This window comes from Erpetoichthys calabaricus, chromosome 16, assembly GCF_900747795.2.
Source record: "Erpetoichthys calabaricus chromosome 16, fErpCal1.3, whole genome shotgun sequence".
Lineage (NCBI taxonomy): Eukaryota > Metazoa > Chordata > Cladistia > Polypteriformes > Polypteridae > Erpetoichthys > Erpetoichthys calabaricus.
Genome location: NC_041409.2, coordinates 74,871,253 through 74,885,213, shown reverse-complemented (window position 1 = coordinate 74,885,213; position 13,961 = coordinate 74,871,253). Strand labels below are relative to the sequence as shown.

Below are 13,961 nucleotides of genomic sequence, written 5' to 3'. Positions count from 1 at the left end.
TATTAGAAAATGGAAGACATACAAGACCACTGATAATCTCCCTCGATCTGGGGCTCCACGCAAGATCTTACCCCGTGGGGTCAATATGATCACAAGAACGGTGAGCAAAAATCCCAGAACCACACGGGGGGACCTAGTGAATGACCTGCAGAGAGCTGGGACCAAAGTAACAAAGGCTACCATCAGTAACACACTATGCCGCCAGGGACTCGAATCCTGCAATGCCAGACGTGTCCCCCTGCTTAAGCCAGTACATGTGCAGGCCCGTCTGAAGTTTGCTAGAGAGCATTTGGATGATCCAGAAGAGGATTGGGAGAATGTCATATGGTCAGATGAAACCAAAATAGAACTTTTTGGTAAAAACTCTACTCGTTGTGTTTGGAGGAGAAAGAATGCTGAGTTGCATCCAAAGAACACCATACCTACTGTAAAGCATGGGTGTGGAAACATCATGCTTTGGGGCTGTTTTTCTGCAAAGGGACCAGGACGACTGATCCGTGTAAAGGAAAAAATTAATGGGGCCATGTATCGTCAGATTTTGAGTGAAAACCTCCTTCCATCAGCAAGGGCATTGAAGATGAAACGTGGCTGGGTCTTTCAGCATGACAATGATCCCAAACACACTGAATGGGTAACGAAGGAGTGGCTTCGTAGGAAGCATTTCAAGGTCCTGGAGTGGCCTAGCCAGTCTCCAGATCTCAACCCCATAGAAAATCTTTGGAGGGAGTTGAAAGTCCATGTTGCCCAGTGACAGCCCCAAAACATCACTGCTCTAGAGGAGATCTGCATGGAGGAATGGGCCAAAATACCAGCAACAGTGTGTGAAAACCTTGTGAAGACTTACAGAAAACGTTTGACCTCTATCATTGCCAACAAAGGGTATATAACAAAGTATTGAGATGAATTTTTGTTATTGGCCAAATACTTTTTTTCCACCATAATTTGCAAATAAATTCTTCACAAGTCAGACAATGTGATTTTCTGGATTTTTTTTTCTCATTTTGTCTCTCATAGTTGAGGTATACCTATGGTGAAAACTACAGGCCTCTCTCATCTTTTTAAGTGGCTGACTAAATACTTTTTTGCCCCACTGTATATGTGTATATATATATATATATATATATATATATATATATATATATATATATATATATAGTGGAAAAGCTAAATGTCCATTTAGTAAAATGGGCACAATGTTAAGTTTGATCATGTCATGCATTTACAAACCACTGTTCACCAGATATGCTAGCCCTTATCTATCTCTTTGTGTTTCTTGTTGCCTTTGTTCATTAGACATCCCAGCCCTATTGTAGATGCCAGAGAACATTATGCCCAGGCACAGATGCCAGATGTTTAGTCATTTTAGATATACATACATATATTATAGACATATATAAAAGATCTCTGTGTGTGTACAGAGTAGTTCGCTCTGCTCATGCTGAACCACAGCCACGTGAGTTGGTATGAATTCTACACAAGATGTTGAAACTTATACAAGTGTGACCTGCACTTGCTGAGATGACGCATGCATGCACTTTTACATTTTTTCGGCACTTGTTTGAACCTCACTTCTCATTCAGCCCAAGCAGACATATTCACCTTTGTGGTACATGCATGTTGTTCATTCACACAATGAGTTACCATACATTTTGCCTGAGACAGGTTCCAGCCTGTTCTGCTCAGTTTGTGCCACAGCTGCACTTATTGCGGCTAGAAGCGCTGCGCTTCTAAAGACTCAATTCACACGCACTGCAGTGTGGAAGGAGGTGGGGTGATGAGGGGATAGGCAACAGTTGTATATAGTTAAAGCACGTTCAATAAACATTTAATAGTTTTTGCCTACATTAAGAAAACGTCTGGCATGTTTTCTTCCCTCACAGGGTGCTACACACTCAACTACACATCCGTCTCGGACAAGATACAACCTCTCCTGACTGCAGGGGTCGGTCCACAATCTCTGCCCTGGGTAATTCTTAAGAGTTTGTTGACGCCGCTGCAAGTTCACCAATATAGTAAAACTGCTAGCGAGTCTTCAGGTTGTTTTTTGTTCCAAAGACCATACACAACTAGTATTACAGATATAAAATACATGGAGTGATAGGTATGTTACAGTATTTGTTATTATAATTAGCAGTTCAGCAATGTTATGATCTGTGGGTGGGAACTTTCCCTAAAGTTACTGGAGATCATGCCAATGGACTTCTACCATTTACCTGTAGGAAAAAAAGGAATCAGAAAAGCCACTGTGCAGGATGGCGGATGTCTTTAATTATCTTGTTTGCCTCTCTAAAGCAGTGGGAGTTGTATAGTATGTCTTGAAGAGAAATCAGCTCAGTGCTGGTAATGTTCTGTGCCACCTTCATCACCCTCTGAAGTATTTTACATTCTTGATCTGAACATGTGCTGTAACAGGATTTGATGTATCCACTGAGGATGGTCTGCACTGTGCATCTTTAGAAGTTCATGAGAACAGATGAAAGAATGATCACATTATATACAGTATACCAAGAACAAGTCACAAGCTGAAACAGATTTTTTTTTTTCTCATGTGCTTGTGAGCTAGTGCTGCAAGTGGCGTGATACAATGACATTTGATTGAAAGGGGGGTCCTCACATGAAACTTTAGAGAGGCACAGGTATGACATAACAGTGCTCACTGGTACACCAAGAAACACTGTACATTCTGACTTGAAACTGAAAGAGCACTACTCAAAAAGCTAACATTGGCAGAATATGCAGCAGATACCATCCAGGCATTTTAATTCAATCCATGAAACTTGAACTGTAAAACTGCAAGACACAACGATTTAAAATTATACTAAGAATAAATACAAATCAAGCATAGTATCGAGTCCTTCAGCAAATGCATCGTTCTCACTAGTCAAAACCTGTGATAATGGCACGTAATGATGACCTGTCACATATGCAATATATTTTCTGCCTTTTATGGACAGCTGCGACATATAATATGAATGACCAATCACAAACAACTAAATACTGTACATCACTAGAATGCTCTGAACCTGAGCTATCCAATTGCAATGAGTATTTCACTGTATGCGGCTCAATATAAGTGGGATCTTTAATAAAATCAGATTCACTCTGCTGAGGTGTACTACTCACCCTGACATATGCAATACATGTGCAATGCACATATTCTACTAATGAAAGAGAGCTGACAACATGAAAACTTATGATATATATGAAAGAAGACACCCTTGGATGTGTACAAATACTATTATTGCTTTTGATTGACTTGTGGATTTATGGCAAGATACACAATCATCTTTAAAATATGGTAGTGCCCCTCGTGTATACTGCAAGTTGCTACATTCAATGAGGAGATAAGACTGGATTAGTTTTTACTTTGTAGTCCACAAGCAACTCTAGTATCTGCCAAAACTTGCAGAAGTTATCACATCTAATATATTCAGTCCATAAGGGCCCTTCAGCAAGTCCCTTAACCTGAAATTGCTTTGTCCTGGGTATAAATTTAACCTGCATTCAGCCCTGCAAGCAGGTCCTCCAACTTGCAGGGAAAACTTGGGGGATGGTGGCATGATTGGCACTCCAGCCAATGTAAAAGACCTCCAGTGTGGTGTCACCCGTGGCACGGCTGCACTCGGGTTCCAATCCAGGTGGTTTGTTATGTGGTGGGTGCAGCAACACGCTGTAATCAGCGCATGCTCCCAACCTCCTCCAACTAATTTACACTTCTACTGACATTTAGCCATTTTAATTGTGGGATATATCTGTAGAATAAGAACAAGATCTGACAGTAGGTTCATTATTGTCGATGACACATCCACTCTGAGGCTCCATTCCTGCATATGAAGGAATAATCTGATGATAAACAGAAGGACACTAAGAATGGAAATTCAACTGTGAAGAAACAGACAACAAAATTATTAAAAAGCAATTTGAATTACCTCAGCAGCAGATCTAACAAGAGAATATTATGCTATGGCAAGGAGTCTTTTTAGCCTTGACTTACAAGATGAGAGCACTCTGATATCGCCAGGTAGATCACAGCTGAATTATGAAGGTACCATAGCTAAATGCTTTGTATTGTCTATTGGTTTTATTTATAAATTTATTTCAGCAGACCTGCATGTTACAATTGTAATATATACTGCTGGGTATGGGCGCTGATAAGTTTTATAAACAAATGAGTGAGAAGCGTGTTGAGTCATTTACCACTTTGTATCTCAAAAATAGGTTTTCAAAATAGTTTCTGGCAGATGGTATCACCAAGTGATGAAGCAGCCAAACTAAACACCTTGGTTTAATTCCCTTCTTTTGATCCACCCTCAGACTCTGAGCAATTCATAAACCATAGCAGCAAAACTCTGCACTTCTGAGATTGTGTTCACTACAGTAAGGCTCTCTATATATTATATACTGAAGTGTCAGTCACAAAACTTAAATAGAACTCAGTGAAGAGATTGAAGAAATTGAGTTATATGCTTGTTTGCCTTGTTTTTAGCTATGGTACTTGCTGCCATGATTTAACTGCAATGTAGTAATCAAACTGAACAGTCTAAACATAAAATATTCACTTCTGCTTGACAGAAATTAATAAAGTAGTTTTTCATGATTTTGAATATTCTGAATATTCTGAAACTGCCTTAATGTGCAACATTCTGAGATGCTCACCTTGGGAAGTATAGAACTGCAATGTCTAAAGATAAACCCTGTAAAAAATATTAGATATAAATGAATAAGAAAAATCTGAACATTCTCAAGGGTGGTACAGTGGGTAGCGCTGCTGCCTCGCAGTTAGGAGACCCGGGTTCACTTCCTGGGTCCTCCCTACGTGGAGTTTGAATGTTCTTCTCATGTCTGCTTGGGTTTCCTCCGGGTGCTCTGTTTTCCTCCCATAGTCCAAAGACATGCAGGTTAGGTGGATTGGCAATCCTAAATTGTCCCTAGTGTGTGTGTGTGTGTGTGTGTGCGTGCCCTGCGGTGGGCTGGTGACCTGCCCGGGGTTTGTTTCCTGCAGACCCCCATGACCCTGTAGCTAGGATATAGTGGGTTGAATAATTGATAGGTGGATGAACATTCTCAAAGATGAATATAAAAACATATTTAGTAATTTACAATCTCCGCTCATCCATCCATTTTCTGAACCCTTTTATTTCAAACACAAGGTCCCAGGTATGCAGAGCCAATATAGCAACAGTCGGTACAAAGCAAGAACCAACCCTGCATGGGACAACAGTTCATCAGAAACACTTATACACTGTGTGTTTCTGGTTCAGTTAAAGCTACCAATTAACTTAATGTGCATTTATTTAGGAAAAGATAGAAAACCAGACTTTCCTTTGTTTCTTGGTGCAGAAAGAATTGTCTGCAACTTAACATAAGCAAAACCAAGGAACTGCAGGTTGTTGACTTTAACCGCAACAAATAGCCTCTATGTTCAGTCACTATTCAAGAAGTGAAAGTACTGTAGAGGTGCTGCATTACTTCAAGTACTAGGGGGTCCAACATCAGTGACAGCTAGGACTGTTCTCATAACACAGAGGAATCTTATAAGTAAGGGCAGAGCAGACTCTTTTTTCTTGGTATACTGTGTTCCTTTAATGTGGGTAGTGACATCTTTCACATATTGTACAACTCTGTGATGGCCATTATAATTTTCTATGCTGTGGTGTGTTGGGCTAGTAACATCACTTTAATTAAGGTCCACCGAATTAACAAGCTAATTAAAGGGGCAGGCTCGGCTATGGGATGCACTCTCGACTCCCCTAAACGTAGTAGTGAAGGAGAGAATTAAAACAAAACTAAGTGTCATTAAGAACAATGTTGCACATCCTTTCTCCATGACACACTAACACTGGAGACTTTCAGCGTTATTCAACAGGAGTGTGTCAAAAAATGCCACTGAGGCTCCTTTATACCAATAGCAATATGTCTGTATAATGCCTCACTGGGTCTGTGACTGCCAAGTTATAGGTTATTTTTCTTTTTAGTCATTCTGGTGTATATTATTGTTGTAATATAGTATTATTTATTTATTGAGCTTCTGTAAAGCGCCACATGTTCCAATGGGGACAAATGAAGATCTATCTATCTATACAGAAAGGAAAAAACAAACAAACATGCTAACACTAGAAGCATGAACAAACTCAATATAAACAGCAACCAAGTCCACATCTAAACCTAGATCACCAGAGCTGACAGGCATCAGCATTCACTACTGCGCCACCCACTAATAAAATATCCATCCATTATCAAACCATCTTAATCCAGTTTAAAGTCTTTGGGAGCCAGTACATTCAAAGTTGAAGTCACATAATGCACACTTTATAGATGAAATGAACTGGATATAAAGCCAGCTAATGGAATTAGGAATTATCAAGTGAGTCTCAGATGTAAAATATTAGAGTTTGGATAAGGGCAAAGACAACCAGAGGCACAGAAGATGAAGAATAAAATGGCATTAAGTGCAGTATCCAAAATCCAAAGATAAAAAAAAATGTTTATATAAATTCATCTGCCACAGAAATGCCCTTGACAAAAAGAAGCTTGTGCACTGGTCCATTCCCAGTTTTCATCAATACAATCAATGTATTAACTGTGTTTCCCTCATTCTGCTTATTTTTCAGGCTGCCAGTGTAAATGAACATCTACTCATCGGGCTAAGGAAGGAAAAACTGAAATGTGCCCTCCAGACCTTATTGCTTGCTAGAATGACTTCACATCGTGACATATCAGTGCAGTCAGTAGAAGTGCAGAGGATGGAGCATTAGAAGCCTACGGAGGCAGACAGACAGCCTCAAACCAGATTTTTCTCTTACTGGTGTAAAGAGGGGGTGGGGGTCCTGGATTGAGCATCATGCACCGTTCAGCAGAAGAGATGAAAATGGACTCTTCTTACTGTCAATGGCTTACTGCAACCAGTCTCAGAGAGCTTGTACTTACGGTCAGTTCAGCATTAGGTCCTGGGCATCTTATCCCATTCGTAAAAACAACAACAACAAAAAAAAAAATGCAGGAAACAGCCATTGAACAGAAGCTAGTCCTAAGCAGACCATGCACACATATTCAGGTTAATTTAAAGTTGGCCAGTATGTCAGCAGTAAGCTTGAGTGGCTGTAAAAAATGGGGTTTATAGAGAACTTCACTATGATCACATGCTAACTTCACAAAAAAATGTACCCCAGTTGGGAATCCAAATAGGATTCATTTGCCAAATGATGGCACTCCCAGGTAGATGGGAACATGCCAATTGTATTGTAGTGCGGAACAAATCATCCATATACAGAAACCAGTTGGAAAGGGATGTCTCAGTGCGACACTATAAGTGAACCTTGCAAAGATTTGAAGAAGTTATGAATGTTATATTCTCATGTGATCTGACACTGATGGATCTCACCACAGGAAATATCTTACAGTATTGTAAATGTTTGTGCAAGCTATGGTTGCAAAGCGGAACTATTTCTGACTGTAATTAGGTAATCTCAGCATAAAAATATATCCTCGTATTCATATGAACTTGCATAAAACTAATAACAATAATAATACATTTTATTTATATAGCGCCTTTCCCATGCTCAAGGCACTTAACTACTCACAAAACTGCCAGCAAATCTGATTTATCCTTGCACCTGATTCAGCCTCATGGCCTCTTTATCTCTCTTAGGATTCATACAAAAAGGTTTAAAATGATTTGTGATCGGGCCAATCAACCCATGTACAGAGGTGAAAAATAAATGCCCTGTGTCACTAAGGATCACACCCTGCAAGATACCATTTTTTTTTCTTGCCATCCCATATTTTGTTGAGAAATTTATTTTTGTTATTTACAGATGTGGCTAAAAGTACTGGAAAATAATTACAATTTTCTGTGAAATATGTTGAAAAAAAGACAACAGTAATTGGCATTCACCATTTTTGATTCCATAGTACAAATCCTGGCAAAACATAACTGAAACTTAACAAAGGCATGTGCCTTTTTACAAAAGTGTGACAATCGGGGTGGACCAACCCTTTTTAACCATTTCCAGTGCCCTTTAAACATCACAGTAATGTTCATTCATATAGAAGTGTGCCTAACCTTTGCCAGTCCTTTTGAACCAGGAACCCACAGTGGACCAGGAAAAGCTCAACTGCAGCTTGACAAAATTTGCACAAAGTGTCAAAATTAGCTGGCTGGAACTGAATATGGAGCAGCAAAAAAGCAAACAGGGGAATAAGGGGCTGCGAATAAGTAGCCATCTTCTTTTAAGTCGAGGAGAACACGCAAATCGCACTCTGGTTTAGACCAAAACAACCATACCGAGACATTTTGGAAAGGACGTTCTCGGTGCGGTACCAAGCGAACCCAGGAGGGATTCGCGTGAGGTACGAATGTGATTGGCAGGGCCAGATTTTCCTATAGGCTAACTAGGCTTCAGCCTAGGGCCTCAAGATCAAGAGGAGCCTACATTCAAATTGTTAGCAAAATTAAAATTACACTATTCTAAAAACAGTGAACACTAAAACACTGAACCGAAAATAAGGAGAAATTCTACGCATATGACTAATAAACAAACATAAAAATGTATTGGTTAATCACAGTAATGATGTATTTTATTATCTCTCATGTAATTTACAAACTTAAAAATGGAAGGTGAAAGGGCCTCATAAGTGGAATAGCCTAGGGCCTCTTTTCATATAAATCCGGCCCTGGTGATTGGACACAGTACCAATCGAATTGCATGAAATATTGCGTGAAATTGGGAGCGGGAGCTGTTGGTAACTGGGGAATCTCGTTTACATCATAATGGGTCAAGGATTAACATGGAACATTAAAATCAATGAACTGGTAAAAAAAATAAAATGCACACCGTTACAAGTGTAACACAATTCGTATGAAACAACTCGCACAATAACTAGCAGCACCTCATAAGAACTGAAAGCTGCGCGAACGATTAGATACCATTTGTATACTTTTTTTGTAAAAAAAAAAAAAAAAAAAAAAAAAAAAAGAAGTTAATCTACTTGTGATCGGATCGATCAAAACACTTAAGGAGGTGTCAAGGAACGAAAGGCAATATCATGCGAGATCGATGATCAAACGCCCTAATCTTACACCATGAATACGCTAGTTGGAGCAGGTGGGGTATCCTCTCGACGCAATGACACGTTAGTCAATGTTAATCAAGCGTTCCAAATTAAGCACTATTAAAAGCGAAGTACGAGAGTTGTAATTCGCGATGAACTAAACTGATGTTACGTTCATTCTAGGAGTATTGGAGAATTAATACGCTGCAACAGTTAATTGAATATTATCTGATAAATCTACGGGCATAAAAGTATATCAGTGTATGCCTTTAAGCAGAGCTTACCTTCTTTTGTACACTCGGCTATCTGAAACTTCCTTTAGCACATAATTTAAGTAGTCTTCCAGTTTAAAATGCGGCAATGCGCAAACTGAACTTCTGTCGACCCTCCATGATATTTTTCACGGGAAAAGGGTTTCTGCTAAATGAAAGCGGTTCACAATAGACCTACTTCGTTTTATTGATATGTACAGTTCGCTTTAAAGTTTGCAGTGTAAAACACAACCGACCAACCATGAAATTGAAACAACGTAATGAAGCACAGGCTGATTCTGAACAAAGCAAACGCACCTGACGTGCAAAAACACCTTACGATTTTTTCTCAAGAAAACAAAATCTCTGAGCATTTACGTCGAAGTCCTTGGGGTGTTTTATAACTTCTGGTTCGTTTGAAAGTTTGCTGTGTTAAATGCATCCGAGCTACTGGGCGATTACAAACTTTCTCGATTCTTCAGAAAGAACAAACAGCCGGCACTGCGGGTAGTTCTTATTCGAATTAGAAAGTGGGCGGTGCCGCTGCAAACAATGGGTGGGGCTTTTGAGAGAGACTTGGTAGGGCATGAGCGGAGGCTTCCAAGTGGCGAGTGTTTGAAGGCGAGAAAAGTAGATTAATATTACAGTACTTTAATTCCACAATGAACAGTGCCGTTACCGTCGAAAAAATCAAAGAATGGTTTTCAATTGGCACACAGATTTTTAGTGACAAAAACGAGGAGGACGCAAAGGAAGGTTCTCTTCTTGAGCAAAGGTAAGCGGGAACGACATGAGAACGTTAACAGGCGGCTTGTTTTATACAGTACTTCGTTTTATGTTAAAAGTTTTATCATTTGAATATTGCAGCTGTATAGTAGTGTCAGATATTCCAAAAGGTATAATATATATATATATATATATATATATATATATATATATATATGTTTGTTCGGAAAACGTTTTCGTAATGGTTCATTGGTTATTTTTTCTGCTTCTGGCAAGAGCAGGCCCAGTTATGAATGCTGAATAAATTTGGTTCGCGTATTGTTAAATTTTTTTTTTTAGTTTAGTTTTCGTTAAACTTCCAATACTTCGTTAAGAAATCTCTGAACAAATTGTGCTGTACATTTTATAGGTATATTTCAAAAGCTTCGTTTTAAAAAGGCGTTGGCAAACTTTCAAAATATTGTATCCTAAAAGTTTTATGCGACGTAAATTACTGTCTAATATACTCTTTAAATCTTCTTTTGGAAGGAGGTATATCAGCTCGTATTTCTAGCTGAAAAGCCCACAACCGGGAAATGACGTAATTTCAGCTGGTTTGCGCTCACTTGGGCGGACGACAACGTAGATTTTTTTTTTTCAACTCTACCAGGGGCACTTTAATTCGCAAATTTTATGTTTAAGAAATGTAAGAATGTTTATTGTTGTTACAGTGTCAGAATTACCACGCATGCTCATTTGAATGAGAGAAATGGGGAAAAAAAGAAATAGTCCGGATATGGTTTCTGGCGGGAAGAGAAAAGTGGGGGATGTGATTTTTTTTTTTTCCTCTGGAGTCACGCGCTCTTGCTGTTGTCGGAAGGAGTGTGAATACAAAAACTGTAGTGTTTCCTTATATTGGATTCTGTACAATTCTTGCTATCCTCGAGTTCAGTTGCCTCAGGCACGCTTACAGAAATATGTACTGGAATTAGCCATTGAGCACCTCAACTTGGCTTCTTCTTTACAAAAAAAAAAAAGATTGCACATTTTTACATTACTCATCCTACACAGCCGCTTTTCTCACTCTTCAGTTTGGGAAAATCGTGCACTAGCATCTGTAGTTTCAGAGAGTTTCTGTTAACTGACCTTACCAAGTGTTTTCTTCTATTTATACATTGTGTGTAATTTTAGATGTACAGGTAACAAATACCAGAGATACGTTGCATTCTATGTACAGTATGCCTTTGTGTGTGCTATATGTTTCTTTTGGTGGTTTTGTGTCATTGTCAGTATTATGACGAGACATGCCGTTGGAAGTTTACTTTTTTTAAGTTGAACTTGATGTCTCTTTAATGATGTAAATGAAAGTTTAAAAAGTCCGAATTAGCATTAGCTGCCCTAATTTTACGTGTTCATGAGAAATGTAAATTTACATCATGAGCATGAAGTACACAATAACCAAGAATAGTTGCATCAGATATTTGAAGTATTGAAATGTGTGATTCAGTTTAAATGTTTAAAGTCTACATATTCCTGATTCTGCGGTGGGTTGGCACCCTGCCCGGGATTGGTTCCTGCCTTGTGCCCTGTGTTGGCTGGGATTGGCTCCAGCAGACCCCCGTGACCGTGTGTTCGGATTCAGCGGGTTGGAAAATGGATGGATGGGATATTCCTGATTGTAATAGAAATGTATCGTTTTTCACCCTCTGACAAAGGAGTAAATCCTTGGTAAAGGATCAAAAATAACATTTATTTTGTAATCACTGATCTTTAAATGGTCTAAAACAATATCCCAAATGCTCAAATTTGAGACGTAATTTTTAACGTTTTGTGAGTGGCTCTTGGAAGACTTGCACCGCTGGTATGTGTTGCGTGGAGTATAGCTCCTCTAAAAGACTGCAAAATACATAAGCAAGAGAGAACATACATAAATGAAACCCATCTGTTTAACTGAAGAAAGGAGTTGCCCGACCCACAGCTCCCAGTAGAAGTATTTTTATTCTATTAAGAGTGCCACTGAATGTGAAATATCCAAGAGTGCAACTGTAGTACAGCACATGGTGCAAACATAGCCGAGCAAGGAAGCATCTGCACAAAGAAAGACGAAACAAGGTCTACATAACTTAAAAATTGTTCTGTGGGTCCTGAGTAAATTGTCACAAAACATTGCCTCTGTCCTTTTAAATCAATTTATAAGTAAGCATATGAGTATGTTGCTTTATACTTTTGGTCTCAAGATTGAGATCGTTCGTAACTTAATACCAAAGGTAGTTGTGGAGCACAGCAGATTTGCCAATTGCAGTTGCTGATGGAGTTGCCAGACTGTCAGTTTAAACAACTGAAAATGGCTGTACATGTCATATTTACTGACTGCAGGCCTACCTCCTAAAGTAGTAGTTCTTGTCCTTTTTTGTGACAGCCAATAATGTACTTCATGTGAACATACAAGTACAGTATTTATTTCTGGAAATTGGTATTGTTATAACTGAAAATAATAATGTGTGAAGAATAAGTCCTTATCTTTGAAGTTGTCTTACTAAATTTAATATGAATATTAAACTTGCCATCCATTAGTTTCCAGTTACGCAACAGCTTTAAACAATGTGACACATACATTCCCTCACAAAAGGAGGGATGATGTGTGAATAAAATCAATAGTACTAAGAAGGCAAATGCTAAGAAATTTATAACTAGAGAATAGGGATGTGAATAAAAAACATTTTAAAAATTTTTGCTGTTTTGAACCAAAAAAAAAAAAAACCCTTCCTTAACCATTCACTAGATGAGAACTGGTCCAGCTCACAACAGGGTGGGTGCTTGACAGGTTTATGTGATGAAGGTGCGACAGTGCATGAAGCAGAGCTGTAACGAAATTGGTAAAAATTATTGCATTCGACACGCAGCAGATATCTCATTTGGTAATTGCTAGTTTCTTAGCTCTGCTTGCATATCTCGTTCGCCTGTGTGGTGGAACATATTCAGATTCAGTAATTGGGCATCTGGGGGAAAATGTATTAGACTGTTGTATTCTGATAAAGGAAAAGATTCCCTAGACTTCATTTGTGGTTATAACTGGTCTCAGCTGGACCTTGAACACATACTCTACTATGATGATGACATGACAATATATAAATTGGAGCTCGACCGATAAACATGTTGCAGATCTGCTCAGCAAATAATGGAGCTCAGTAACTTGATCAGCATTGTCAGAAGTGACGCTAATTGGGCACCATCATTTTGAGTAACAGAGTTCGTCAAAATGTGCTGGAGTGGACGCAAGTGTAGTTTTGAAGACTCCTGATTTCATACAGTAGGTGAGCCTTATTGGTTCTTAGGAAATTAAAAACAAAAAAATTGTATTGTACATAGTGAAGGTTATGTAAAAGAACTACATGGGCTGCATAAATATGTGCATCTGCCCAGTTTTTGTTAAAATTAAAAAATGTTGCAAATACAGTACCTTGTCTTTATCTGCTATTCCATTTGCATGATGAGTATACAGTATGTTAGGGTAGACGTATATTATCCTTCGCTTCTGCAAGGCAGTAGTTCAAAGTACAGTATAAAGTACTCCATGGCTGTGCAGACTATCACCTGCTCTTCTGAACACATGTAGTAGACTGCTTTACTCAGGTGGAGAGTTGGAGATATTGCACTTGCAGCAAATGTGGACCTTTAGGACCATAACTGAATACTGTACCTCTGCAATAAATGATGCACTGCAAATGTTCATGCTGAAGTCTGTGTTGATTAGTTGGATTTTAGCCTGTCTTAGGCAGGTAGCACAGCTAGTTCAAAAATATTTCAGTGTAGGTTAAAAGTTCTAAGTGCCACTATATTTATTTTGGTACTTTTAGTTCCCTGCATCTTGTCCAACTTTCCGTGCCGCTATTTGCCTTTCTGGCCCTCTCCGTTCAGGTAAAGTGATGTTTGGCTTGTCCAACAAGATCAGTA

At 38.9% G+C, this 13,961-nt stretch overlaps 1 protein-coding gene across 1 annotated transcript in view; it reads left to right on the top strand.

The window, feature by feature from the left end:
- Positions 1-9,825: 9,825 nt before the first annotated feature.
- Positions 9,826-13,961, top strand: part of tdrd9 (tudor domain containing 9) — a 272,667-nt gene continuing 268,531 nt past the window's right edge. Inside the window, exon 1 of the mRNA XM_028821874.2 lies at positions 9,826-10,077. Coding sequence (XP_028677707.1) covers positions 9,965-10,077 — 113 coding nt within the window. The 5' untranslated portion in view covers positions 9,826-9,964. The remainder of the gene's footprint in view (positions 10,078-13,961) is intronic.